This window comes from Bos grunniens, chromosome 25 (genome assembly GCF_055505025.1).
Source record: "Bos grunniens cultivar Pamir isolate PY7600 chromosome 25, Bosgru_T2T1.0, whole genome shotgun sequence".
NCBI lineage: Eukaryota > Metazoa > Chordata > Mammalia > Artiodactyla > Bovidae > Bos > Bos grunniens.
In genome coordinates, this window is record NC_141189.1 from 28,345,750 (window position 1) to 28,373,046 (window position 27,297).

Consider the following 27,297-nt stretch of genomic DNA (forward strand, 5'->3'; position numbering starts at 1 on the left):
GATGGGCGTCACACGACATAGGACCACGCCCAGCCCTCCACAGCAGACAGCAAAGTGGAGATGGGGAATCCCACCCACTGGGGAAGGGTGGGCATGTCCAGGGCCTCCTTGGGTTCACCTATACATCAGCTGCACTTTCCAAGCTCTGCTATTATGATTTCAACATATTGGTGGAAAGGCTGATGGCTTTTGCTCCCATTGTTCAATTCTTCCGTACCTGCTACGTGGTCACACTGATTGTTCTTTTGTTCTATGCTGGGAGGGGAATGGATGAAGGGGCCAGAACAGAACAGTCAGCCTAGGGAGGCAGCTCCTGTGATCACCCAGGCAAGACGGGAACATTGCACAGGTTTGGATGGAGAAACCTGGGGTCGGTGGGGGTTGACGGGTGGATATTCAATGGGTTGGTCAAGGGAGGGTGATGGGAACAAGAAGGTCTTTGAGGCTAGAAGGACAGACAGAGGGACAGAGGCATAGACAGACTACTCACTTATGAAGCAGGACAAGAGAAAAGCTAAAGTTGAAGCTGACATGAGTTAAGTTAAACATAAGGAAGAACTTCCTAAACATGCAGTCCCATCCACGGTAGTGTTACACAGACTCGTTTCTCCAGAAAGTCTGATCTGCCCCTCCCCACATCCTCAAATAAAATACAGGAGTAATTTGGCTACTCAGTAAGGGGGCAATTATTTGGGGGCATGCTGCTGCTGCTAAGTCACTTTAGTCATGTCTGACTCTGTGCGACCCCATAGACAGCAGCCCACCAGGCTCCCCCATCCCTGGGATTCTCCAGGCAAGAACACTGGAGTGGGTTGCCATTTCCTTCTCCAATGCATTAAAGTGAAAAGTGAAAGTGAAGTCGCTCAGTCGTGTCCGACTCTTAGCAATCCCCTGGACTGCAGCCTGCCAGAATCCTCCGTCCATGGGATTTTTCCAGGCGAGAGTACTGGAGTGGGGTGCCATTGCCTTCTCCGTTTGGGGGCATGGGTGGGTATAAATCTGGCCCCTAAAAATGTCCCGTCTGGCCCTGTGATGGGGGACTCCTTAAGGAAGTCTGAGATCCCCGGAGCAAGGCCTGCAGTTGGAAAGAACTCAGAGGCATTTGCAAGTAGCCAGGGAAGCAGGGCAATTCCCAGGATGCTGTGACTTATAAAAATAAGGACTGAGGTGGGCAGTGTCCCAGACATGGAAATGGTGGGAAAGGGTGAACCAGGCAGCTGGGGGAGAGGATGGAGAACAACCCAGATTGATACCACACGTGAGCGGACAAGTTTTCAGCAGACCCAAGCCTTCCTGCCACCATCACAACTTCTGACCCACCAGCCAATCAGTGTGCTCTGTCTCTTCTGGCACAGCGATTGGCTCAGGGAGAAGCACGTGACCCAACCTGGGCCTATAAGAGGCTGGGTCTCCTGATGACATACGAGGGACACCTGGAGTCAATGGGGGCCACTTAGATCTTGAGGGAAGAGGACGTCTGAGAAGGAAGCAGCACAGATGGCTGAGGAACAAGGACACGAAGGAGAGGCACTGTCTGAGTCCCTGGATCACACCAAACCTGAACGTGAACCTTGGCAGTTATGTGAACCAGAAGGCTTGTTGCCTAAGCCTATCTGGGCAGGGTTCGAGTCACTCGTAGTCTAAGGGAATCCTGTGAGCCAGGCCCACGGTCATCTGCTCCTCCCCAAAGCCCAAGCAGGTGCGACGGGACCAGCCGGATGAGCCGAACTGATGCTCAGAAAGGCAGAGTGACCCATTCATGGTTACAGAGCTGGAGTTCGGCTGGAATTCGGACCTGCGTTTGCCCAAAGCCCCGTGGCTCTCTCCACGTCCCACTTACCCATGCAGCGTGGGGGGGTCATTCCTGGCCCACGTGAACGTGGCGTTCTTCACGGTGATGCTGTTCGTGGCTGCAGCTGGAAGGCACCAGAGATATAACACGTCAGGCGCAGGTGCAGCCGTGGCCTGCGCTTGAGCAGCAGGCTCTTACTTTTTGTTTTTCCTTATCAGGTTGTTCAACTCCAGAGGCTGGACACCCATGCTAGGCATTATCTGGTCACATCAGTCACTGTTTCTGAAGAACTTCAACCAGCAGCTCTGGAGACAGCCTCCACCCAGAGAGCCGAAACCACGAGAGGGCTCTGCCTTTGAAAGATAGGCCGCCGCACAATCTGGGAGGGCCAGGGACCCCCGGGGCCTCCCGCACTCATCCCTGGGAGCTTCCGGCAGCTCTGGGGGAGGGGCGGGGTGAGCAGAAGCTAAGGTCACAGGGCCCCAGCAGCGCCCTCATGCAGTCGCCTGTGATTGATCAGCTCAGGCTGGCCCACGGCCCTCATTACACCTCCAGGGCCCCTCCTTTAATGTTCGAAGTAGGGTCCTTCACCCTGAAACTCCCGGATTCCAGGGCAGCCTAACTCACTTCCCTGCATCCCCTCTCTCCCTTCCTCCAGCCACCGGGCTCAGGTCAGGGCAGGTCGGTCTTCCCCTCAACACCCACCTCTGTAAACTGTGCAAACTCGGGGATGCAACAGGAAATGGGGAATCCTGGTGGAGGAGGGGAAGGCAAGCCAGACAAAGTCTATGCAAGGCGGAACTACGTGTTTCTAGCCCCTCTGCCTCCATCAACATTCCCTCCTTTTATTCTCTTTTTACTCCATGCCCTTCACTTAAACAACTTCTGACTGAAATGATGAGCCAACTTGAAACCATCTAAAGAGAAGATGGAGAGGTGCTTCTAGGTTGTCAAAGGCATAAATAAATTGCCCCACCCACCAAAGCAGCAAAATCTGTGAGGAGAGGAAGTTACTGGTTAACCGAACTTAACCTGCCTGGCCCCCATCTGTCCCCTGAAACAGAAAACAAGGAGGAAGCTGGAAGGTGCTATTTAAGGAATTTAAGAAAAGCCACTAGAGTCGGTCAAGCTAGAGGCTACAAGACTTGGCCGGGAGCTGCCTAGGGGCCCCCATCTGGCACCCGGAGAGTGTGGATAAACATCTCAGAAGCTGAGCGTCTAAGAGGGGCTGCCTTCAGGGCAGAGAATAGGGGCTGAGACCTCAACTGAGGCCTGGACCCAGGCCCAGGGGTTTTCCAACATGACTCTTGCTGTGAGCTGATTTGGGGAGCTTGAAACCTCCTTGGTTGACCCCAAACCCTGGAGTAGACGGCATCATTCTGAAACTTGTGTGTGTACATGTCTGTGTACACATGTGTGTGTGTGTTGGGGGCGGGGAATAACTTGATCCTCAACACAACAGAAACTGGACAACCACAGGCCAGGGAAATCGGGAGGGAGGTTCCAGGAAGTGGTGGTTCTCAACTAGGGGTGACTTTGATCCCCCAGGGACACAATGTCTGGAGACATTTTCAGTTGTTGAACCTGGGATGGGTGTTACTGGCACCTAGGGGTGCTGCTCAAGCAGCCTAGAGCACTGGTCAAAAAGTCTGTTTGGGTTTTTCGTAACGTTATGCAGAAAACTCAAATGAACTTTCTGGCCAACTCAATACAACGCATGGGACATCCCCACAGCAAAGTGACCCTGACCCGAATGTTGGTGGTGCTGAGGCTGAGGAACTCGGCCCCCCATGCCGACTGCCTCTCACATACACTGGGGGGGGATCGACTACCATGACCTTTGTTTGGCAAGTGCTGTGCTGGGTGTTCCACATGCCACTGAGGACATCTGAATGCCTGCTGCACCGCTCACATGTACACACATGCTACACTGCTTACGTGCGTACACGCGATGGACTGCTCACATGCATACACACATTCATTCCTCTGACCACATCTACTGGGCTTGGGAGCCAGACTCTGTGGGTTCAAATTCCGTGTGGCCATTTCCTAGCTGGTGAAGCACAGGCAAGTTACTTCACTTCTCTGTGCCTCACTTTCCTCATCTGTAAACTGGGATTGTTAATGGGATCGACCTTACAGGGCTGTCATGAGGAGAAAAAGGAGGCAACACAGACAGTCCTTAGAACAACGACTGACACACAGCGGCTTCTCGGTAAATCTCAGTGCAGAGAAGCGGAACCATCGGTGAGAACACAGATTCTGCTGACGGGCTGCAGATGTGAATCCTGACTACTTCTTACTGCTGTGCGAGTTACCCAGGCAAGCGTCCTCATCTGCTGATGGGGGGTTTCCACAGCGCCCCTCCGTGAGCTGCGGTGAGCCGTGGACGGGCGAGTATGGTGACGTCCTTAGGAGAGGACACACCTAGCAGGCGTGTCGTTACAACGGAAGCGGTCACTACCACTAGTTCTATGAATATTTCTTATTGAGTGCCTGGAGATCCCTGCTCAGGGGTCCACTGGGAAAGGATAAATTAATAAGCTACAGAATAACAAATCTACCAAAAAAAAGAAAGGCACGGTGCTTTCCATTGCCCAGATGGGGAAAGTGAGGCTCAGACCAGTAAAGTGACCTGCCTGAGGCGGCACAGCTACAGGGGTGGCGTTTGGCGACCCTTCCTTAGTTTGCTCATTTGCCCAGAATGGAATGGAAGCTGGGGCCCTGGAATCTGGCCCTGGGGAGGGGTGGGCCTCTCACAAGAAGGCGAGATATGAGAGGTGCACGTTCACCCTCCTGGGAAGGCCTAGGTCGTCCACGCTCCCGGGACGCACCGTCTTTGATGGGCCGGCGCTGGATGCTGTCAGGGTCCAGGTCCTCGTGGGACAGGAAGACCCTCAGGCGCTTCAGGGAGACGCTCGCCTGCACGGAGAGCAACAACAAGCTGCGGTTATTTTTAAACACGTTTTTGCAAAAACAGACCAAGGCTAACTCACAGTGGTTTCCCCTGGGTGCGGAAGGGCCCACATCCTCCCTTATTTCTGAAGTTTCTGCATTTCCTACCCCGAGCGGACACCTCAGAAGAAAAAAATTAAATGGGTCTGGGTTCTTGTTTGTCTTCCTTTAAAAAGCCCACAGGTGGCATTACAGAGGAGGGTGGGGGACCGTCCTGGCCAGACAAGAGACTTGAGAAACAACTGAAGGCAATGGTCTTAAGACAAACATGAAACTCGGAGATAAAGGTGTCCTGGAGGCTGAATGCACTGCACAGTGCTGTGGCCAAGGATACTGTATGATAAACTTCACAGCTGCTAAGAGACGAACTGCATGGCTCCCACCACAAAAAAACAAATGATAACCGCGACAGGTGACTGAGGTATAGCTGACACTATCGTCGTAACAGCAGTGCCACAAATCCATGTATCAAATCACCATGCTGCGTGTACTGAACATATGTTCAACAAAAACAAATTAAAAAAAAAAAAAAAGCAAAGGTTCTGATTTAAACAGCCCAATAGCAAGGACATTGCTGAGAGATAATCCAGAATATTTTAATATGGGGCAAGTATTATTTTAAGAGATTACTGTTACTTTTGTTAGGTCTGATAATGGTGTTACTTATGTAAGAAGAAATGCATGCTGAAATATTTATGGGTGAAATGCCAAGAGATCTGGGATTTGCTTTAAAATTCTTCATCGAAGAGAGAGAGAGAAAGGAATGGAGGGAGGGAGGAAGACAGAGGATGAGATGAAGTAATCACGGCAAAATGCTGGATCTGGGTGATGGGCATGCGGCATTCTTATACTATTCTCACCACTTCTGCATACACATGAAATCGGTCATAATAAGAAGGGGTTTTACTAGCTTATTTTTTTAAAAGCCTTGACCAGGGCTTGGACAATGAAACCTTAAGGCTTATTTGTCAATGTGGCTAATGATACGGTTTTCATGGAAATGTGTGCACAATTAGGGAGAAGAGTGTGACAAACACCGTGGGCAGGAAAGTGCAGGAGCTTCAGAGGGTGTAAGTGTGACTGAGTGGCTTCTTCTCCTTTAGAATCACCACCCGGGCTGGGGGCTTCTAGGGCATCCAGCTGGAGTTTCTCAAACGGTGAGCCAAGCCCATGAGTGGGTTGCAAAACCAATTTAGTGGTGGCATTTTTTCTTTAAATTTATTTATTTTTAATTGAAAGATAATTGCTTCAATTACAATATTGGTTTGATTTCTGTAATACATCAACATGAAGTGGCTGGAGGTGTAAGAAACAGGACACGGTACGACAGGGCAGGGTGGAACAGACTCAGTTAGAGCAGAGAGGATCCAGTGTTTCAGAAAGAATCTTGCAGCGCTCAGGAAAGCCTAGCTGCAGTAACTTTTGTTCCATACACCTGGGGCATCCCAGGTGGCGCAGGGGTAAAGAACCCGCCTACTAATGCAGGAGACACAAGAGACGCAGGCTCGATCCCCGGGTCAGGAAGATCCCCTGGAGAAGGAAATGGCAACCCACTCCAGTATTCTTGCCTGGAGAATCCCATGGACAGAAGAGCCTGGAGGGCTACAGTCCTTGGGGTCGCAGAGTCAGACATGACTGACTGAGCGTGCGCACACACACACATACACTTGAGTATGCATGTCAATAAATAAAAACGTCTCTTTTTCTTTAGAGCAGGACCAACAAAAGCACAAAGGTCTGGGCCTCGATCACCGTCCCCCCGCCCTGAGCACAGTGGGACAAGCCACACACAGGCAGCTGCATCCAGGGGACTTTTGTGCCCTTTGGGCTCGTTTCCCCCGAGCCCCTTCCCTGAAACCCCCCCGGTCTCGCCTGTACCTGCACAATGCTGCTGATGACCATGGGGAGGATATTCAGGGGGAAGCGGAGGATGTTGAACAAGGCCAAGGACACGAAGGCCTTCTGGGCATCCAGGATGTTGTTCTCGTCGACGGTCACGTAGACGGCAAACGTGGACAGGGCCACCTGCAAGCAGACAGGTCAGCATCGCAGTCACAAGAGCAGCGACACATGCTCAAAGTCTAGCATACAGCAGGCACTCACTAACACCCAGAGAATGAACTGGATGAACCAATGGCTAGGAGCCAAAGTCCCAGCCATTCCCGCCACCGTTCTCCACGGGACACTGAACGGGCATTCAAGGGGTCCCTCAACATCACCACGAGAGATCAAACCTCTCAGCCAATGTCAGTGCAGTGCCCTCTGCCCAAAATGACTTTCCCATCCTCCCTGTTCAGGGAGGATGCCCAACCCACAACAGCCCCGAGACCGCTCTCCATCCTTGCTACTGTTTAGTTGCCAGGCTGTGTCTGACTTTGTGGCCCCATGGACTGCAGCACACTAGGCTCCTCTGTCCTCCACTATCTTCCAGAGTTCGCTCAAACTCACGGTCATCGAGTCAGTGATGCTACCTAAGGATCGCATCCTCTGTTGCCCCCTTCTCCTCCTGCCTTCAATCCTTCCCAGCACCAGGGTCTTTTCCAATGAATTGGTTCTTGACATCAGGTGGCCAAAGTACTGGAGCTTCAGCATCAGTCCTTCTACTGAGTATTCAGGGTTGATTTCCCTTAGGATTGACTGGTTTGATCTCTTTGCTGTCCAAGGGACTCTCAAGAGTCTTCTCCAGCACCATCCTTACATCCTGGTTTATTTTTCTTCGTAACACCTATCACTACCTTACATTGTAAGATCACAGATATTGAAGGTCTGTCTTCTGCACTGAAATGCAAACTCCACAAAGGTAGGGACCTGTGTATGTGGTTGTATCCTCAGCGCCTAGAATGACCCTGAGCACACAGGAGCCCTGAGACCTCAGGCAAGTCACCTCCTCTCACCAGCCTCCACTGTCTCATCTGTGAAATGGGGTGGACGTGGAGGACTCATGCCACTGCTGAAAGCTCCTTCCAGCTCAGAGCACCCCCAGAAAAGGAACGTAGGTTTTTTAAAAAAAGAAAAAACAAACAGCCAAGGGTCCTCTGAAGCCTACTCCCTTCCTCACAAAATCAGACTTGCCTTAAGTCCTGTGGCGAGGCTTGGGATTTCAACTCCCAGGCAACGGGAATTTGGGTTCAGCTGTCTGAGACAGCAGGCCCTCCCTCACCAGGAAAAAGGAAAGACCCCGAATAATCCAGGGCTGGGACACACTGTTTAGGCGGGAAAAGATCAATAGTGTCTCCCCGGGCCCCACCTCCTGCTGGGGCCAGCACAGTACCAGGTGTTGCCGGGAGGCTAACAACATCCCCCGGAGGTCACCTGCACACATTACCAAGGCAATCTGGAAAACCTTGGACCCAGCAGATGGGTGCAAGTCTCCACCCCCACGTTAGCCCAGGCTCCAAGAGCCATTAAAGGCTTTCCCTGGGGGGAAATAAACCGCCTGGGACCTCATTCTTGAGCTCAGGACAGATGGCCAGCAATCAGGAGATCCCAGTGTGGCCAAGATTCTGGTGCAGCTGAGGTCCAGGGTATTTTCAGGGTCTCAGCTGCCTCATTTCTTTGCTACCTATTAGAAGGTCATATATCTTAAACATTAAACCCATAAGCTTTGTTTGTTTACCAGCTGTGTGACCCTGGGCAGTAGACAGCGTCTGTTTTTCCATCTATGAAATGGGAAATCAGGATAAGCACGCACAGGGCTTTTGGCAGCAAGGAGCCAGGCACTAGTGAAGAGTGCTTAACCCCGTGCCTGGGGAACAGTAAAATGCAGTAGATGGCGGCTGTTTATTTCTTGTTTTAGGACTCAGTTCAAAGTCCTTGGACTATTTTTCCAAAGAATCTATAAACTGGATCCCAGTCGGTAAAGAATCTGCCTGCAATGCAGGAGACCTAGGTTCGATTCCTAGGTCAGGAAGATCCCCTGGAGAAGGAAATGGCAACCCACTCCAGTATTCTTGTCTGGAGAATTCCATGGTCAGAGAAACCTGGCAGGCTACAGTCCACGGACTCGCAAGAGTCGAACCCAACTTGGCAACCAAACCTCCAAGAACAGGGCACTGGAAAGCAGAGCAGGTTCTGACATTAACAAGGGAGGTGACCCTGAGGGAAGGCATGGAAATTTTCCAGGATCCGTGGCCAAGAGGGAGGTTAGGTGCTCAAAAAGCCACAGACACCCGATCCCTGGGATGACTGCACATGTTGGCTCTTCTCCCCCAGGTTCTGATGGCACACTCGCCTCCTACCTGGAGAGTCTCCTCAGTCAAAACTCCCCCCACCAGATCCACACAGAGGAACAGTATTCAACCATAAAAAGGACTGAAGTGCTGACTCCCACTGCACCATGGATGAACCCTGAAAACATGATCCTAAATGAAAGGAGACAGACATGAAAGCCACACACATTATATATGATTCCATTTAAACGAAATATCCAGACTAGGCAAATCAAAATCAACCCTGAATATCTGATGCTGATGCTGAAGCTCCAATACTTTGGTCATCTGATGTAAAGGTCCAACTCATTGGAAAAGACCCTGATGCCGGGAAAGATTGAAGGCAGGAGGAGAAGGGCATGACAGAGGATGAGATGGTTGCATGGCATCACTGACTCAATGAACAGAGTTTGAGGAAACTCTAGGAGATGGTGAAGGACAGGGAAGCCTGGTCTGCTACAGTCCATGGGATCGCAAACAGCTGGACACGACTGAGCAACTGAACAGCAACAGAGACAGAGGTAGATGAGAGGATGCCCTGGGCTGGAGGATGGGGAGTGACTCCCCTAAGTACAGGGTTTCCTTCTGGGGTGATGGAAGTGCTCTGGAACTAGGCAGTGGGGATGGTTGCCCAGCCCTGTGAATACAATAAACACCACTGAACTGCACACACAGATGTGGTGAATTATTTATCATTAAAATAAAAATTTTTTAAAAATCACCTTTCCAATATCAGTCTATTTTACTCACTATAGAAGCCACAGTCTTGACTCAGGCCCCAGAATCCGACTGATTGGTAAACGACACAGCTCTGAACTTGTCTGCCCTCCTCTCCCACCACTCTCCCCGCTCCTTCCCTCTGTTCCAGCCCCACGGCCTCTGTGAGGCAGACACAGACCTGCCACAACGCCTCTGCACTCAGTCTTCCTTCTCAAGGTCAGGCCCCTGACTGCCACCAGCTTAACACTCGGGTATTGCCTTTTCAGTGAAGTCTTGGATCATCTTCTTTTTTTTTTGGCCGCAGACTGCAGGATCCTAGTTCCCCAACCAGGGACAGAACCCATGGCCCATGCAGTGGAAGCGTGGAGTCTTAATCACCGGACCACCAGGGAAGTCCTGTGATCATCCAGTTTAAAAACTGTAAGCCCTCACAGTTGCTCTAACCAGAACTTTTTTTTTTCCCATTGCACTTATGACAGTTTAGCATACTATATATTCTTTATGCGTTCATTATGTGCATAGTCTATCTCTCCAAGTTAGAATGAATGAACGAACACCCCACGAGGGTGAGGGTTTTTGTCTGTAGTATTCACTGCTCTGTCATCAGTGCCTGGGACAGCACCTGGATCGTGGCAGATACCCAGAAAATGTTTGTGGGTGGGTGAGTGGATGGGTGGGATAGGTAAGTAGATGGATGGGTGAGTGGGTGGATGGATTTGCAAGAAAGCACACACCCAGAGGTGTCTCTTCAACAACACAGAAACCAAGCATCTCACCACCAGGATACCCCAGCTCCACTGGCCCAACTGATGGGGTGACTGCTGGCAGCACGGGGAGCGCATTGAGTGGCCCCCATCAGATCTGCAGCGTCCGCTTCTCCAGGAAGTAGAGGGCATTTATTCATCCATCAACTACTAACTGGGCACCCTCTGTGTGCCAGGCACTGTGTAAGGCAGGCTTGGAGATCCTGAGACTCACAGTCGAGTGGGAAATAGGTACTAAGCCAGGGTCTCTGGAGCAGGGGCGTCTGCCAGTGTGTGGAGGTGGCTGGGGAGGGGGTTTGCCACAGCCTTACAAATGGTGAGGGTCAAAGGTTTGGAAAATCCTTCACAAACAAGGAAGAACTACTGACCACTCTGAGTGAAAACAGAGCCTCCCTCCACACTGAGAAATGGGGCAAATGACCGAACCAACTACCCCAGCCCAATCCCTAAAAACCTGCCGTGTCTTCACGAGAACATCTGCTCCTTCTGCCTGGTTGGCGTCCACTATTGTTGGTTGTAACAACATGTCAGTTTTCCTTTGGGGAGCTGAATCTCCCCCAACTTCAGTCCATGAGGTTCAGCCACAGATCAAACGTCCACATTACAACCTAATCTCTGACAGAAGTCACATGATCCAGGCCTGGCCAATCCAAGCATCCCTGTTCCCTGACTCCAGTGAATCAGGGACAAGCGCTCAATCAACCGTAACCAGTGAGACTCAACCCCACAGCTTTGCTGTGGGAACTAATGGGAAAAGGGGAGCTCTCTCCTCATTGTGGTTACTGAGATGACAGGATCAACTGTAACTGCATGTTGACTTTGCATCTGACAAAGAAACCACCATGGAGAAAGCAAAGGTAGGAGACAGGGAAGGAATTACACCCAACATTATCTTTGGAGCGCCTGGATCCAGCCATGCCTGAAACCCCAGTCATGCTTAAAACCAACACCTTCCTAGACTTTTCAGTTTTGTGACTCAAAAATCTCCCTTCTTTTTATTTTACTTGAGTGGATCTAAGTTAGGTTTCTGCCACTTGCAAGATGGTTCCTAACTAATACAGTTTATCCAAATCTTCAGTCTATTCATTTAGTCAGTCATTCTATATACACCTAACGAGTGGGTACTATTTGCTGAGTCCACTATATTTCAGGGGCTTCCCAGGTTGTGCTACTGGTAAGGAATCCTCCTGGCAATGCAGGAGACTTAAGAGATGCAGATTTGATCCCTGGGTCAGGAAGATCCCCTGGAGAAGGAAATGGCAACCCACTCCAGTATTCTTGCCTGGAAAATCCCATGGACAGTGGGGCCTGGTGGGCTACCTGCAAAGAGTCAGACACGACTAAAGCAATTTAGCACACACTGTGTTTCAGGGATACAAGCAATAAAAGACAAGAGCCATGCATGTTCTGGTCAGTGGAGAACTGCACAGCAGGTAATCAGCATATAGAAGGGTAATTATTCTAAAGCAGGGACATACAAGGCACAGAGATGACAAGAAGCTCACAAACCTTCTAAGATAGCAAATGCTAAATACTGACGGCTGCCTGGGGATGCTATTTTAGGAAAGTGCATTAGGTGGACATGAGGACATGATAAATGCCAGGCTCTATATTCCAGAAAAACAATCCCATCAATCCTGCCACATGGCATCCCCATTCCTGCCTGACCTCCTCAGGACTCTGTCTTCCATCATACCTACCGGTGGGTAAACACATCATCATCCTTGAAGTGCAGGAATCCACCAGTGGAAAGAACATGCAAATACCTTCCAAGGGAACCAGAGGCCACATATTTTATCCTAATGTAGGCAGAGGCTTCGACGTCTCAGCCAGGGTCAAGGTCCCCGACTGACTCCCAGGCTCATCTGTTTCATGACAAACAGCTCAGCTAACTCTGTCTCTGGAAGTCCACCATCACCCCAAATCTGAATGGCAAATTGAAGGTCAAGAAAAGCCAGTCATACTTTTTAAGCAACTCCTGCTGTGCTTTCCTAAGGGAGACCAGGGCAGGAAATGATTATTTAAACAGTTGGCAGTTTGGGTGACTAGCTAGAAATGGCCAGGTTTTGTCACAGGATCTGACGTGCAGAGCAAAGGGTTATGGGGAAAGATCCTTTCTTCCTAAGCATAACACAACTCAGATGACCCCTCTGACTTCAGATCTTTGCCTATTTATAAAAAAGAAAAAAAAAGGAATTCAAACATCTTGGATTTCTGTGTGATTTGCTATCATGAGTATGAAAGTAAATAAAATAGATGTAGCAGTTTAAGTACATTTACTGTATTTAGTCAATGTTATGCTGGTATACATGCAGGCTCTTTCCGTAAACACACAGAAGAAACTGGTATGGACAAGGAAGCTGGGCGATGGGGGCCTGTGGAGGCAACAGCAGTGCCTTTCACTGCAGACACGGGCTTCTCACCTGGGGATATTTTGATCATCATAATTGGGGAGATGGGGGGAGAGGTACCACTTGGCATCTAGTGGGGAAAGGCCAGGGATGCCGCTCAACAGCCTACAGTGCACAGGACAGCTCCCCACAAAGAAACAACGAATTATCCGGCCCCAAATGTCAGCAGTGCTGGAGTTGAGAAGCTCCCCTGCAGACTCTTTGGAACAGCTTTAACTATCTTCACCACATGAATGCATTACTTTCTGTTTTTAAAATAAAATGCATCATATATACAGTAAGGACTATTTAACAGTTGTATTTAATGCATAGAGACTATTGAACAGTCGAGCCTCCAGCAGGTGGCTCAGACAGTAAAGAATCTGCTTTTGATGCAGGAGATGCAGGTTCGATCCCTGGGTTGGGAAGATCCCCTGAAGAAGGAAATGGCAACCCACTCCAGCCATGGACAGAGGATCCTGGCGGGACTGAACAGTTGGGAGAAAATAAGAACAACCCCTGTTAACTACCATGCAGTATTGTATTTTTTACTTTTAACAAAAAAAGAGAGTCACTAAGGACCTGGGGAAGGCTGGGGAGGCTAGAGTGTGAAAAGAATGAGATAGCAGACCCTTCCAGCCTGGAATGTGGGAGAGTTTGAGCCAGAGGGGATCTTAGGGAACACAGAGTCCCAGAATAGCTAAGTGACCTTGCTGCTTGGGCCAACTCCAGTCCACTGGCAGTGTTCATTCGCCTGGAGGACTGCTTGAGCATAATTCAGTGGGAGGGAGCACCATGACTGTCCAGGGGTGTCGGCTGAGGCAAGGGGCCTGCAGAGGGCAAGGCCGCATGCACAGCCCTGGGGCCCAATCCCTTTATCAAAGCCAAGTCAAGCCAAACACTCATGGTCAGTCATGTCCCACTCTTTGCGACCCCATGGACTGTAGCCTGCCAGGCTCCTCTGTCCATGGGGATTCCTAGGCAAGAACACTGGAGTGGGTTGCCATTTCCTCCTCTAAGAGATCTTCCTAGCCTAAGGATCCAACATGTGTCTCCTGCATTGCAGGTAGATTCTTTACTACTGAGCCACCAGAAAAGCTCCAACCCCTTCATCTCTCCTGCTCAAAGATCCAGAGGCAGGGAGGTAAAATGACCGGCTGAAGGTACTCCGTGAGCTGGCAGGAGAATTCAGCAGGGGTCCTGACTCTCAGAGAAACATTCCACTCCTCTAAGCCAAGACTCAGCTGGTTATGTCTCAGCCCATGAACTCAGGACGGATTTTACATTTTCAAATGATCTAAAAAAACCCCAATTTTTAAATGATCCAAAAAAACATTTCATGACACGTAGTAAAGTATACAAAATTCAAATTTCAGTGTCTATACAGTAATTTTTATAGGATCACAGCCATACCCATTCATTCTGTCTCATCCATACCTATTTTTTTTTTTTTTAATTTTTGGCCACACCCCACAGCATGTGGGATCTTGGTTCTCTGACCAGGGATTGAACCTGTGCCCCTCTTTGGAAGGAGAAGTCTTCACCTCTGGACCACCGGTCAAGTCCCATCCATAGCCACTCTTGCACAACACCAGCAGAGATGAGCAGTTGCCACAGAGATCACACGGCCAAGGACACCTAAATTATGCACTGGGTGATCCTATACAGAAAACTGTGCTTACTCCACCTTTTTGCCCATGTTTTTCAAACTTTAATGTGTATACAAATCCCCTGGCGGGGAAATTGCTAAAATTTAGATCTGTCTTAGCTTAGTCTGGGGTGAGGCCTCAGAGTCTATATTTCTAATAAGCAACCTGGTGATGCCAATGCTACTGGTCTATGGGCCCCACTGCTGAGGACAAAGTGTGGACCCCAGGCCCCAGCAGCAGCAGCCCCTGGGAACATGTTAGAAATGTGAATACTCAGGGCCTTCCTAGACAGACTGGATCTGAAACTGAGTGGGGCCCAGCGAGCATGGCTTTAACAAGGCCTGCAGGTGAGTGTGAGGCCTGCACAAGCTGGAGCATCACTGAATCCACCACGTTGCCTTGTGTGTGTGTTAAGAATCTAGGAGACATCAAGCTGAGCCTAACAAAATCCAGTATCCAAATGAATATACTTTGACAAACATCGAAAAAAGCAGGAGCTTCCTTAAACATTCCACCTGCAACTCTACTGTGATGAAGCAGATGGTAGCCTATTAGAAAATTCTTTCTTATTTATGAAAATTGTGGTTTTGGTCATAGGAAGTTCCCATAGGAATACATATTTGCCAACGTAAGTAAGAAGTAACACTCACTACTAGCATAACATTTTTAAAAAAGAATAACATAGTCAATAATACAAAGACAGAAAGAAAAAAGAAGCGTGGTGGGGGGACATGATCTGAAGTCATCCTTAACCATGTTTAACTGCCCACTGTGCTTAAAGGGCTTCCACAGTCCCTCTCTATATGGTTCCTGGTTTGCGGCCAGGTTGGGAAAATAGTAACTTACACTCATCTTTAAACCTTTCAAGGATGGCCAGCTAGGAACAGACCCATTACAGTAACCCAAGACGTGTGTATCAGAACATTCAGTACAGCAAGTGTATCAGAACATTAAGTAACAGCAAAGAACAAGGAGCAGCCTAAAAGGCCAGCCATGGGAGATGGGTTAAGTCCACAATGGCACACCCACGCTCCGGACAAGTATGCATCGTTCAAACAGATGAAGCAAATCTGAATGCATGAACTGAGCAGTTACATACTAAATCTAAAGATCCAGAACACCGTGTAAGTATGACTCCTTTTGAATATATAATAAATATTTTAAAAATATCTATACACATCAACATTTTTTTCCTAAAAAGATATACAAAACTGTCATTTTGGAGGAAAGGGATAGATGGAAGGATAACATACTTTTATTACTTTTTATTGCATAACTTTGCATATGATTTGAATTATTTTTTCAATGAATGAGAAGTATTCGTTGACCACCTGTTAGGCACTGGTTCTGGCACTAGGGTACAGAAGTGAACAGAAAAAAATCTTTGCCCTCCTGGAGCTGACATTCTAGTGGAGAAAGACAATTCATGAAACAGTGAGCGACTTTTAGAGTGTGTCTGGCATGGCCACTTAGAGTGTGGTCCACAAGTCACTGCCAACCCTCCGTGTGTGACCAGATGCCCACAGCCCACAGACAGATAAGGAGCTGACACCATCAAGTGGCTCAACTAAGGCACCAAGCACACAGCTTAGTCCTGCTGACTTTTTTTGTTTCTTAGCCAGACTTTCTCGATGAAGGATGCAGAGAGAAGAGGTTTACATTCCAGCACAAGCTTCTCCGCTCATGGTGAACCTGTAACAGTTCCTGAACTGGCTGCTCGGGGCAGCCCTGGGCTGGAAGCTATTAAGTGCTGTGAATAAAACAAAGGGCAGGGGTGGTACTTTTAAAAAAGAGTGGTTGGAGAAGACTGTGCTGAAATAGCGACTTCCGAAAAATACTTAGGCAACGACGACACAACAAAACGTCTGACCGTGTGGGTCAGGAGAAATCCGGCTTCACTCACCAGGAAAGGGGTGCAGACCCAGGTGAAGGTCCCCACGGCGGCCAGGTAGGCAGATTTCTTCAGCACCTTCAGCTCTTCCTGCCGGATGGCCAGCACCTTGTCTTTGAATGCCAGCTCCCAGGCATAAAGCTTCAGCACTTTGATCCCGTTGAGAATTTCGTTCATCAGCTTAATCCGATTGTCCTTGCTCTTCATGTGGGCCACCTTGGAAGAGGAAAGCGGTCAACACCTCACCGGGGCGGGGGCTGGCTGCTCACTTCTGGCCCCGGCACCAGACTAACAACCCCATCTGTTAAGAATGGGCCTTCCTGAGGGTGGGAAAACGGGCCTGCAATCCCTGGGAACCCTGACAGCCCTCCAAAGGATTCGTTTTTTCAAGGCAAAAAAACTGCTTTGAATTACGTTAGATTTGACATTATTAGCAAAACCTCTTAAAATTAGGAGAGAGGCAAGAAAAACTTTACAGCCATCCAGGGAGGAAGGGGCACATGCCTTACTCTGCTGATCCAAATATGAGAGATGATACTTTTTCCCCCCTCCATTTTCTTATCTTCTTTACTGCTTATCAGCCAGTACATGCTGTTACAATACTGAAGTGTTTCTGTACCAGCCAGCAGTGGTTCTGACCATTGGGTACCCGTGCTATGGAGCTGTTAAATATTTTTTATATCACCTAGCCTTTTCCTTAAGCTAGACACTTTTCTAAGCTTCTCACGGGCATTTAGTCCTGCTCACAAGAACCCTATCATTAAGTGCTATGTCACTCCTGGGTCATGGAACAGGACAGTTTAAGCAACATGAGGTCAAGGCCAGGGACTGAAACTGCTTCAGAGGTGGACCATTCAAGGGAAGAAGATGAGAGGCCATAATCATCCCCCTACCCCCCCAAACTTCATCCCACCAGGCCCATGTTCTGGAACCTGTCTCTCCTATAGCATCATCAGTGCAGCCAAGCTCTCTCATTTGAAATTCCACAGGCACATCATAAATAGCCATCAATGGGGGAGCAAAAAAAAAAAAAAGAACTCTGGCCCATCTCTGTTATGGACCATTAGACATGAGCTCAAGAGAATGAAGTCAGACCACATGGCATGCCACAGAAAGATCCCCAGGCATGGTATCAAACGACAAAATCATGCTGCCAAAAGAGCCTGTGTGTGTTAAAATATATATGGTGATAGCACCATAATGCACACACTACTCACACCAAGCCTAACTCTACAGTGAGTCTGATCTCTACATAACCACACAGAAAGTTCTAGAAGGATTTGCTTCAGTGTGTTCACTGTGGTTGAGAGGACAGGGAAGGGGACAGGCCCTACACTTTTGTATTATTTGAACTTTTTAAATATAATGAGAAGACATTCACTCTGTTACTTGACTATTTAAAAAGTTAAAAAATACTAAGTAGCTGTGACCAGCGTTAAGGTGATGGGGGAAAAAAGCAAGGGGTGGTTTTTGCTCAGCCCTGGACAATGCATACCCATAAGGGAATAGAACCCACGGGAAATGAGGACTCTTCCAGAGGTCCACAGATGCGGCTTCAGACACTGGCCCACGAGGTCTAAATATTTCAGGAGCTCTCAACCTTGGCAGCCCAATGGTAAGCTTTAAAAATCCCTGATGCCCAGGCCCCACCCATATCAGGTGGCTCAGAATTCCCGGAATGGGGCATAGGGACCAGCATTTATGAAAGCGCCCCAGAGGATTCCCACAGGCAGGCAAGGCTGAGGCCCCCACGGCCTGTGCAGAAGGAAGTCAGCCGACACTCAGTGGAAAGGCCTCAGGCAGGGGCCTGGCTCGGAGCCCAGGGAGACACCCCCTTACCTGGTACGTCTTGGTCTTCATGGCCATCACAGCATTGAGGGGAACCATGAGGACCATCACCGCCACCCCCGCCAGGACGGAGGGGCCCAGGTTCTACGGGAGGAATGAGAACAAAGCCTCAGCACAGGGCCTCCTGGGCTGAGCCACCCCATGCAGTTCTTTCACTTTTCAAATTTATCCCAGAGCATCCCTCGGGGCCCCACAAACCCTGTGCGAATATTAAGGCCACGATCCTTTATCTGAAACCCTTAAGACCAGGTTGGGGTTTTTACTGTTGTTGCTGTTATTTATTTTTCACTGAAGGATAATTGCTTTACAGTATTCTATTGGTTTCTACCAACAGGGTGGGTTTTGCAAACGAGAACTGAAGGATTTCAGAAAGGTAATGAGATGTGAAACAGAAAACAGTGAATACGCCCACCTGACTGTCTATCTTGCTCAAAGGCCCCTGGCTAGGGGCCGGGTGCTTGGGTTTGGGGAGAGCTCCCAAAATTGTCAGAACTGATTTAAGACTGACTCACTATGCCTAAACTGAACAAACAATACGGCTTCTGCTGATTAAGCCTTTTCCCCTTGGGAGTCTGCAAGTTTGGTCTGTGCCAGGTAGAAGCTGCCAGTGTGATCAGCCCCCAATAAAAACCCTGGACTAGGGGGTCTCTCACAAGCTTCCCTGGCTGGTAACATTTCACACATGTTGTCACAAGCATCCAAACTGGGGAATTAAGTACCTCTTGTTGACTCCAGGGTGAGAGGATGCCTGGAAGCTTGTCCCTGATCCCCCTTCAACCTTTGTTAATCTTGCTGTAACCCTAGCGAATCATGAACCTGCTGGAGTCCTAGGACCCCCTGACATAGGTGGATATGCCTGTATATCGTACCCCACCAGGCCATGGAACAGCATTCCACAAGCAAATGCAATTCTTTTTTTCAGTAGCAAATGGGAAAATTCCCACTGAGAGGGATAATCAAGATGATAAATCACACATCTGTTCAGGTCAGGTCTGGCCACCAAAGGAGTTAAGAAACACTTTCGGTTTTTAGAGCTTTTTGATACAAGGACTTGTAGATGAGAAGCTATAGACTGTTCTGTGGTCCCATTTGCAGATTAAGGAAACTGCACCTCAGAAAGGTTAAGAGATCATGACTGAGGCAAGATACTGATCGACATTTTTCAACTTGCAAGTTACACACATCAGAAGAGACAGCCTGAGGAGTCTGCCCAGTGTATACGCTCTCAGCTGAGACGGACGGTCAGAACCAGAGGGTAAGCATGTTAGTCCCTTCCAAGGAGTCACCCTTGGGTGCTCCAGTCCCAGTTACCAAAAAGCTGCTCTACTGCTCCTAACTACTGCTCTACCGTCACTTTGCCAACAAAAATCTGTCTCGTTAAAGCTACGGTTTTTCTAGAAGTCATGTATGGATGTAAGAGTAGGACCATAAAGAAGGCTGAGCGCCAAAGAATTGATTATTTTAAACTATGTTGCTGGAGAAGACTCTTCAGAGTCACCTGGACAGTAAGGAGATTAAACCAGACAATTCTAAAGGAAATCAACCCTGAATATTCAGTGGAAGGACTGATGCTGAAGCTTAAGTTCCAATACTTTGTTCACCTGATGCAGAGAGGCAATGCATTGGAAAGACCCTGATGCTGGGAAGGACTGAAGGCAGGAGGAGAAGGGGACGACAGAGGACGAGATGGTTGGGTGGCATCACTGACTCAACGCACATGAGTCTGAGCAAGCTCTGGGAGACGCTGAAGGACAGGGGAGCCAGGTGTGCTGCAGTCCATAGGGTCACAGAGTTGAACACAACTGAGCGACTGAACAACAACAACTGCTCCAAATGTTTTCTGTGATGCAGCTCTGCTCAGTGACGATTAATCCACCTCTAAGAATGAAGGTGATTTCTACCAACAATCTGAAGCATTCAGAATCAACTCTGAAAGCAAATCATAGTTAAAAGACACCAGGCACATCTCTGTACCACGTATGGCTCAGGGAACACTACCTGCAGCAATTCATTCAATTGTCCTGACATCAATCACTGCAATGACGTTTCCTGACTGTCAACAGTTTACAGATGAGGACATCAAGACGTAGTGACATTAAGCCATAAGAGCGGCAAGAGGCAGGATCTGAACCAGGGCAGCCCGATTTCAGAGCCATCTTGTTGCCTGTTATCCTATGTTCTTGACTGTCAGAGAAACCCTGCTGCTGCTGCTACTGCTGCTAAGTCGCTTCCGACGTGTCCGACTCTGTGCGACCCCATAGACGGCAGCCCACCAGGCTCCCCCATCCCTGGGATTCTCCAGGCAAGAACACTGGAGTGGGTTGCCATTTCCTTCTCCAAAGCATGAAAGTGAAAAGTGAAAGTGAAGTCGCTCAGTCGTGTCCAACTCTTAGCAACCCCATGGACTGCAGTCTACCAGGCTCCTCCGTCCATGGGATTTTCCAGGCAAGAGTACTGGAGCGGGGTGCCATTGCCTTCTCCCTGGTTTTGGTCTAAAGCAGCAGTTCCCAACCAGTGAGGTATATTCCCCCAAGGGACATCTGAAAACGTCTGGAGACCTTTTCGCAAGTGGCAGTGGGAGTGTGGGGGTGAAGAGGTGGTATGTGATTGGTATCTCCTGGGGAGAGGCTAGGGAGGCAGCTAAACATACTATACTACAACACACAGATCAGCCCCCAGCAATGAAGAATTATCCTGCCCCACGTATCAATAACACTTTCAGCAACTCTCATTTAAAATAAAGCCATTTTCTTAGTGGTTCACAAATCAACCCTGAAGGCAATTCTAAAAGGACTGTTCCACGACAGCACTTTCTGGGGAAGTAGATGCCCCAAGACACCTGCCAGATGAAAAAGTCCACCTAATTAAAAGGGGGAAAAAATCAGTGGAAGTGGTATTTATCACAGCCTTAAAGTCTGGGATAGTCTGGAAGTTCTTGTCATCAGTAGTGAGGAAAGGGAATTCCTGGTGGAAGGAAAGGCATGTGCAAAGGCCCAGAGGTAGAAAGAGTAAGGCCTGGATTAGGCTAAGAGCATCTTTGCTCATCATCTTCATACTTTGGGAGGTGCCCCTCCCCATGTGGAAGGGCTGTCAATCACACCCTGTTCACACTGAGAGAGAACATGTGACCCAGGCTGGCCAATCAGAGAATGCTGCCTATTTCAGCCTGATATTTTTTCAAGGATGAGACTAGGACTGTGCTGGGCCACAGTGCTCCCTGGGAGTCTGACTGAGACAAACGGGAAAGGAGTATCTTCTCTTTTGTCTGGCACCAACACCTGTGAAGATGATATAAACCCAAAGCTATGGAAGCCGTGTGAAGAAATCCCACTGAGAATGAAATCAACTCAGAGAAACACCAAGCTAAGAAAGGATGAGGGCATGAGATTGTGTCCTTACAGCACTGCCAGATCTCCCAGATCCATCCATACCTGAAGCCAGTCCCCTAGACTCTTCAGTTACCCCCACCCATAAAATTCCCTTTACTTGCTTATGTTGCTCTAAAATGCACTTCTACCCCCTGCAACCGAAAGACCAACATAACTTAGGACTCATGAATAAATGAGTTTGCTGAGTGTTTGGGAAGACACAGAGGGAGAAATACAATGGATATGTCATAGGGTGGTTAACTACACACACCGTCAAGAAGAGACACGTGCAAATAAATACCATGCCACCCGAGAGAACACAGCCCAACAACTGAAGAAAGGAACAAAATATCCAGGAGCTGGCTGACAAGCCAGAAAATAAAATGTGAACGATGTCAAGAAACGCCAGCAAGCATGTTACGTGGCAGCCTGGATGGGAGGGAGGTTTGGGGGGAGAATGGGTACATGTGTATGTGTGGCTCAGTCCCTTCGCTGTCTACCTGAAACTATCACATTGCTCATCGGCTATACCCCAATACAAAACAAAAGTTTGTGTGTTTTCTTTTTTTTTTAAAGAAATGACAGTGAGCTACAGAGGTTCTTATCCCTGGCACCCACTCCCTCGCCCCCCCCACTGCCCACACATGGAGGTCCCTCCCCATGTGCCATGGGAATGACGTCAAACACACACCAGCCACAGGAGGTAGAGGGCAAGGATGACTTGCAGAGGGGCTGACCAGATCATGTTAATGTATGTGGCCAGGTCCATGAACCTCTGGGCGTCCACGGACATGAGGTTGACGATCTCCCCGACCGTGGAGGACTTTCTGGCTGCATTGGTGATCACCAGGGCCTGCGGGACAAAGGAGAGGGAAAGAGGGTGGGTGTGGTGGGAGACAGCCAGGGCCCCCGTCCAGGCCCACGTGGAGGAAGGAGACAGCGCACCAGCGGAGAGGTCGCCGCCTTCTCCTCCCCCGGAGGCTTATCTGCCTTCCCAGCCCGTGTGTCTCGTCACAAAGGCCCGTCTCTTATCGACAGCACCTACTGCCTCCCTGATCCTGAGCTCTTCGGTACAGAAGGGACCTCAGAGGTTGCCTAAACCCGGGCTTCATGCACTTGAGTGTGTACGTGTACACACAAACACCCCAGGGAGTCTGTTATGAGGCAATTTCTGATTCCGTAAGACTGGAGGGGGACTATACATTGCTAAAAGCCCCCAGGAGATGCTGACAATGCTGGTCCCCACTTCACCCTGAAGGACCAAGGTCTCAGCCAGGGTTTCTCCTTTGTGACACTACTGACACCTGAGGTCAGATGATTCTCTGGGGGGCTGTCCTGTGCACTGCAGGACGTTCAGCAACATCCCCAGTCTCCACCCCCTAGATACACGCCCCACTCCACCACCGCCCCCACCCCCAGTTATGACAACCAGACATTGCCAACATCTCCCGGAGGGATAAACTCGCCCTGGCTCTCGATGGTTTCATGCTGTCACCTAGGGAGTTTTAGAAATACTGATGCCTGGCCCCTGACCCCCCAACAGAGATTCTGACTTGATTTGGGTGCAGCCTGGTCCTTGGAAGTTTCTGAAGCTCTCTGGTTGAGTCTAACATGCAGACACGGCTAAGAGCCAATGATCAAATCCATCTTTCTCTACCAGTTGCCGAAGAGTCTCTTCCTAACCTGTGGGGCCCAGAGGCTAAGAAATGAAGGGACTGAGGAGGTAATTCAGTTCCCTTAAGGCTATCTGTGCTGAGGGTCTCTCATCCAGGGAAGGTATCATCTTCTCAGTTCAAATGGAGAGTCAGAACACGCTCACACGTAGTACATTAACAGCAGGGCAAGGATCTGGATCGTCCCAAGTCAAGAAATGCAATTACCCACAGTGGACCCGGGCAGGGGGGCTCCTGGGCACCACCCCCACCCCCAGACAAGCCTCTAGGAGCAGCTCTGCTAAGCTGTCAAGCTTGATGGTCACCCCCTGCCAACCCACAGCCATTCAGACCACCTTCATGCCACTGCTCTGCAAGCTGGGCCTGAGAGGTGACCTGGCCAAGCCCCCCGAGGGTCCCGCGGGGGCCGCGCCCCACCTTCCGGTACACGGCCCCGATGACGGCAGTCTTGATGCGCATGCCGCTGACGAAGCAGATGTGGAAGTACTGGTGCAGCACCAGGGTCTGCAGGCAGGCGCTGATGAACAGCAGCGCCGTGTAGAAGTAACCCTGCCATTCCGGGGCCTTCTTGTCGTTCACGAAGTTGATGAGCAACCTGTGCGGCAGCGAGGACAGAACCCGGCGTGAGAGACCGTGACAACACGTGCCCTAACAGGTCAAGCCCTCTGGTGTTGGCAAGTGACGCTCTCCCGAGCCAGCTGGGTGAGTCGGGCACTCGCGCTTCAGTTTCAAGGATGGGAAGCCCAACCCACACGGGGCTGCCCGTGCAGGGGTGAAGCCCCGGGCTCCTCACACTGACCGCTCTGCCTCATCAGGCAAAAGTGACCCAGCAGGGAGCACAGGGCGGAGGGAAGGAGGGAAAGAGAACAAATGAGTGGCCCTAGAGAGACAGAAGCAGAGATGGAGGGAGGGAGGGAGAGAGGGAAACCTCCTTTCCAGTTTCAGCTGCAGCTTTCACACAATTGACACTCCCTTGAAGGAAAGTTAACAGAGCTCAAAATAGCCTGGAGTGAAAACTCTCCTAGGGTCCTCCCCACCATTCTATGCAAAACAAAGAACTCTCACCCGAAGAAAACAATGGACAGTAAGGTTGATTACGCCCAGCTCCCAGCTGGTCCCAGCCTCACTAATCTGAACAACCTTGGAGAAGAACAGGCCCCTTAAGACAGTAGCTTTCCACATATATGCCTATATATACTTACTCTTTTCTTGGGTTAGTGCAGCGGCTCACTAACGTGACTGCTGCCCCTTCTCACCTCATTAAAGGTGAGCTGTTCTTGCAAAGTACCTGTCTCGTTCTTTTCCGGAACCTTGCCTTCTCTAACTCCCTTACCCTACATCCCTGCTGTTGACTTCCCAAGATAAGCCTCCGTCTTCTCCCTTCTGGCTTCAGGGGAGCCTGAAGGTTTCTGTTTCTTACAACCATCGTGGTTTAACAAGGCTTTAAGACGGCTTATTAAAGCAAAGATCAGGCAAAGCCAGTGAGGATGGGGAAACTTGGCTCTGAGCCCAGAGAACCCTGAGCGTGTGACCCCAGGGGAGGGTGAGGGGTGTCGCAAGTGGAAGGTCAAGGATGCAAAGGACTGCCCGGCTGGGGTGGGGTGGGGGGCTTACTTTAAGATCTCTGGGCCGGCAAACATCATCAGGTCATGCACAGCTTTGAACAAGAAGCTCATGAGAAAGTAGGGCCCGAAGGTCTTGTATAACACTTTGAACAGGGACGGGTCCCGCTCCTTCTGGGGACACTTGACAATCAGAGCCTCGGCCTCCTCGTTCACATCCACCTTGGAGCTCCCTTTGGGCTTGGCGGGGTCCTTGGAGGAGTACACGATCTTCACCGGCTGCCTGGAACACAAGGAGTGAGGAGTGGCTGTGGGGTCTGCCAGGGCCTCAGCCCACCAGCCGGGAGAGGACCGGAGAAGCCCACCCCCACGGAGGCCTGGCCCCAGAAAACCAGTCACTGCGGAGAAGCAGCTGAGCGTGGCGGTTACGACCACAGACTCAGGACCCCAGCCAGCTGTGTGACTTCAGGCAAGTGTCTTAACCTCTCTAGCTCTTAGTTTCTTCATCTGTACAATGGGGGGAAAAGTAGGACTTGCCTCCCAGAGCTTTTGTGAAAACTAAATGACTTACTGTAGCCAGTCTCAAAGTGACCTACAGAATCAACGCAATCTCTATCAGAATCCGAGCGCTCTGTACAAATGCACAAGCTAACCCTAAAATTCATATGGAAGCTCCAGGCATTGAAAAGAGCCAAAAGAATCTTAAATAAGAAAAGCAGAGTTGGAGGATTTACATTTTCCAATTTCGAAACTTACTACCGGACAACCATAATCAAGACGGGCATGTTGCTGCTGTTTAGTCTCTAAGTTATGTCCGATTCTGTTGTGACCCCAAGGACTGTAGCCCACCAGGCTCCTCTAGCCATGAGATTTCCCAGGCAAGAATACTGGAATGGGTTGCCATTCCCTTTTCCAGGGGATCTTCCCAAGCCAGGGATCGAACCCACATCTCCTGCATTGCAAGTGGATTCTTTACTGTCTGAGCCTCCAGGGAAACCCCCAAGACAGGCATGAGGAGGGGCATATACAGAGATCAATGCAACCCAATTCAAAATCCAGAAATAAACTCGACTGATTTTTGACAAAGTTGTGAAGACCATTCAATGGGAAAGGAATCGTTTTTTCAACAAATGGTATTGAAAAACTAGATAGCTACAGGCAAAAGAATGAAGCTGGACCCTTACTTCACACCGTATACAAAAATTAATTCAAAGTGGATGAAGGACTTAACATAGAACTAAAACTGTAAAACTCTTAGAAGGCAACAAGGGGCAAAATCTTTATGACCTTGGATTTAGCAATGGATACTTAAATACGACACCAAAAGGACAAGCAACAAGAGAAAAAATAAATTGAACTTTATCAAAACCAAAAACTTCTGTGCTTCAAAAGGTGTTACCAAGAAAGTGAAAAGACAACCCATGGAATGGGAGGAAATATTTGCCAATCAAAAATCTGATAAGGGACTTGAATTGATAAATTGAGCAAATAAAGAACTCTTACAACCCAGTAAGAAAAAAGACAACCCAATTTTAAAAGGTGCAAAGAAAACATGTGAATGGCATAAGCACATGAAATATTGCTTAACTTCCTTACGTCATCAGGGAAAGGCAAACCGACACCAGGATGAAACACTGCTTCACACCCACTAGGCTTGCTTTCATCAAAAAGTCAGATAACAAGGTTTCAGGGATGTTGAGAAATCGGAACTCTCATACACGCCCCTGTGAAGTCCCCTCCCACTCGGAATAGGATATTGGAGAAATGACTTCACAACTTTGTCAAAAAATGGAGAAAGAGTTGTCGCCTGCAAGATTAGGTTGCAGAAAACATCGTGGCTTCTGTCCTGCCCTCTCGTGAATCACTCACTCTGGGCAAAGCCAACCATGAGGTCATGAGGACACTCAACCAGCCTTCTGGAGAAGACCCCATGGTGAGACTCTGCCAACAGCCAGCACAGTGACGCCCACCATGTGCAACGTGGAAGAAGATCTGTGCCCCCAGCCAAGCCTTCAGATGACTGCAGCCATGACAGACCCTGAACCAGAACCACCGAGCCAGACCCATCCCGGATCCCTGACCCAGAGACACAGTATGAGACAGTAAATGTTCATTCTTCCTTAAGCCTGCTACATTTTGGGGTCACCTGTTATGTAGCAATAGGTTGTTTCCCTCTCCCACAAAATGCAGTCAAAGCGACACCCTCAAATGGCCAAATGTGAGCTCCAGCCTTGAAATATGCACATAAGCTTCCTCTGCACACAGTCGTAAGGTTCACAATTTATAGAATTGGTCCATAGCAGGAGCTCACTGAACAGCACTTAATCACAGGGGACTGTTGCCTCTTCCATCCAAGCCACACCTAACAACCTAGATCAGCTGAAACGCCCTCCTGGAGACCACAGCCTCCTGATCTGCCTTGGTTCCCTCCCCTATCCCTACTCCAAACCATGGGCACTGGTCTGTACGTGCATGCA

At 49.4% G+C, this 27,297-nt stretch overlaps 1 protein-coding gene across 4 annotated transcripts in view; it reads right to left on the minus strand.

Annotated features, from left to right (window-relative positions):
• Window positions 1-27,297, minus strand: part of ABCC1 (ATP binding cassette subfamily C member 1 (ABCC1 blood group)) — a 155,416-nt gene that overhangs the window by 49,229 nt on the left and 78,890 nt on the right. For all 4 annotated transcript variants that reach the window (XR_015154670.1, XR_015154669.1, XM_086375613.1 and 1 more), the window contains exons 8-15: window positions 24,873-25,103; window positions 23,676-23,853; window positions 22,277-22,438; window positions 18,209-18,301; window positions 16,382-16,585; window positions 6,626-6,772; window positions 4,627-4,714; window positions 1,841-1,916 (exon numbers count right to left, since the gene is read on the minus strand). Coding sequence is in view for 2 of the 4 variants with exons in the window: in XM_086375613.1 (XP_086231739.1) it covers window positions 1,841-1,916; window positions 4,627-4,714; window positions 6,626-6,772; window positions 16,382-16,585; window positions 18,209-18,301; window positions 22,277-22,438; window positions 23,676-23,853; window positions 24,873-25,103 (1,179 nt within the window). In the remaining 2 variants the exon portion in view is untranslated. The remainder of the gene's footprint in view (window positions 1-1,840; window positions 1,917-4,626; window positions 4,715-6,625; window positions 6,773-16,381; window positions 16,586-18,208; window positions 18,302-22,276; window positions 22,439-23,675; window positions 23,854-24,872; window positions 25,104-27,297) is intronic.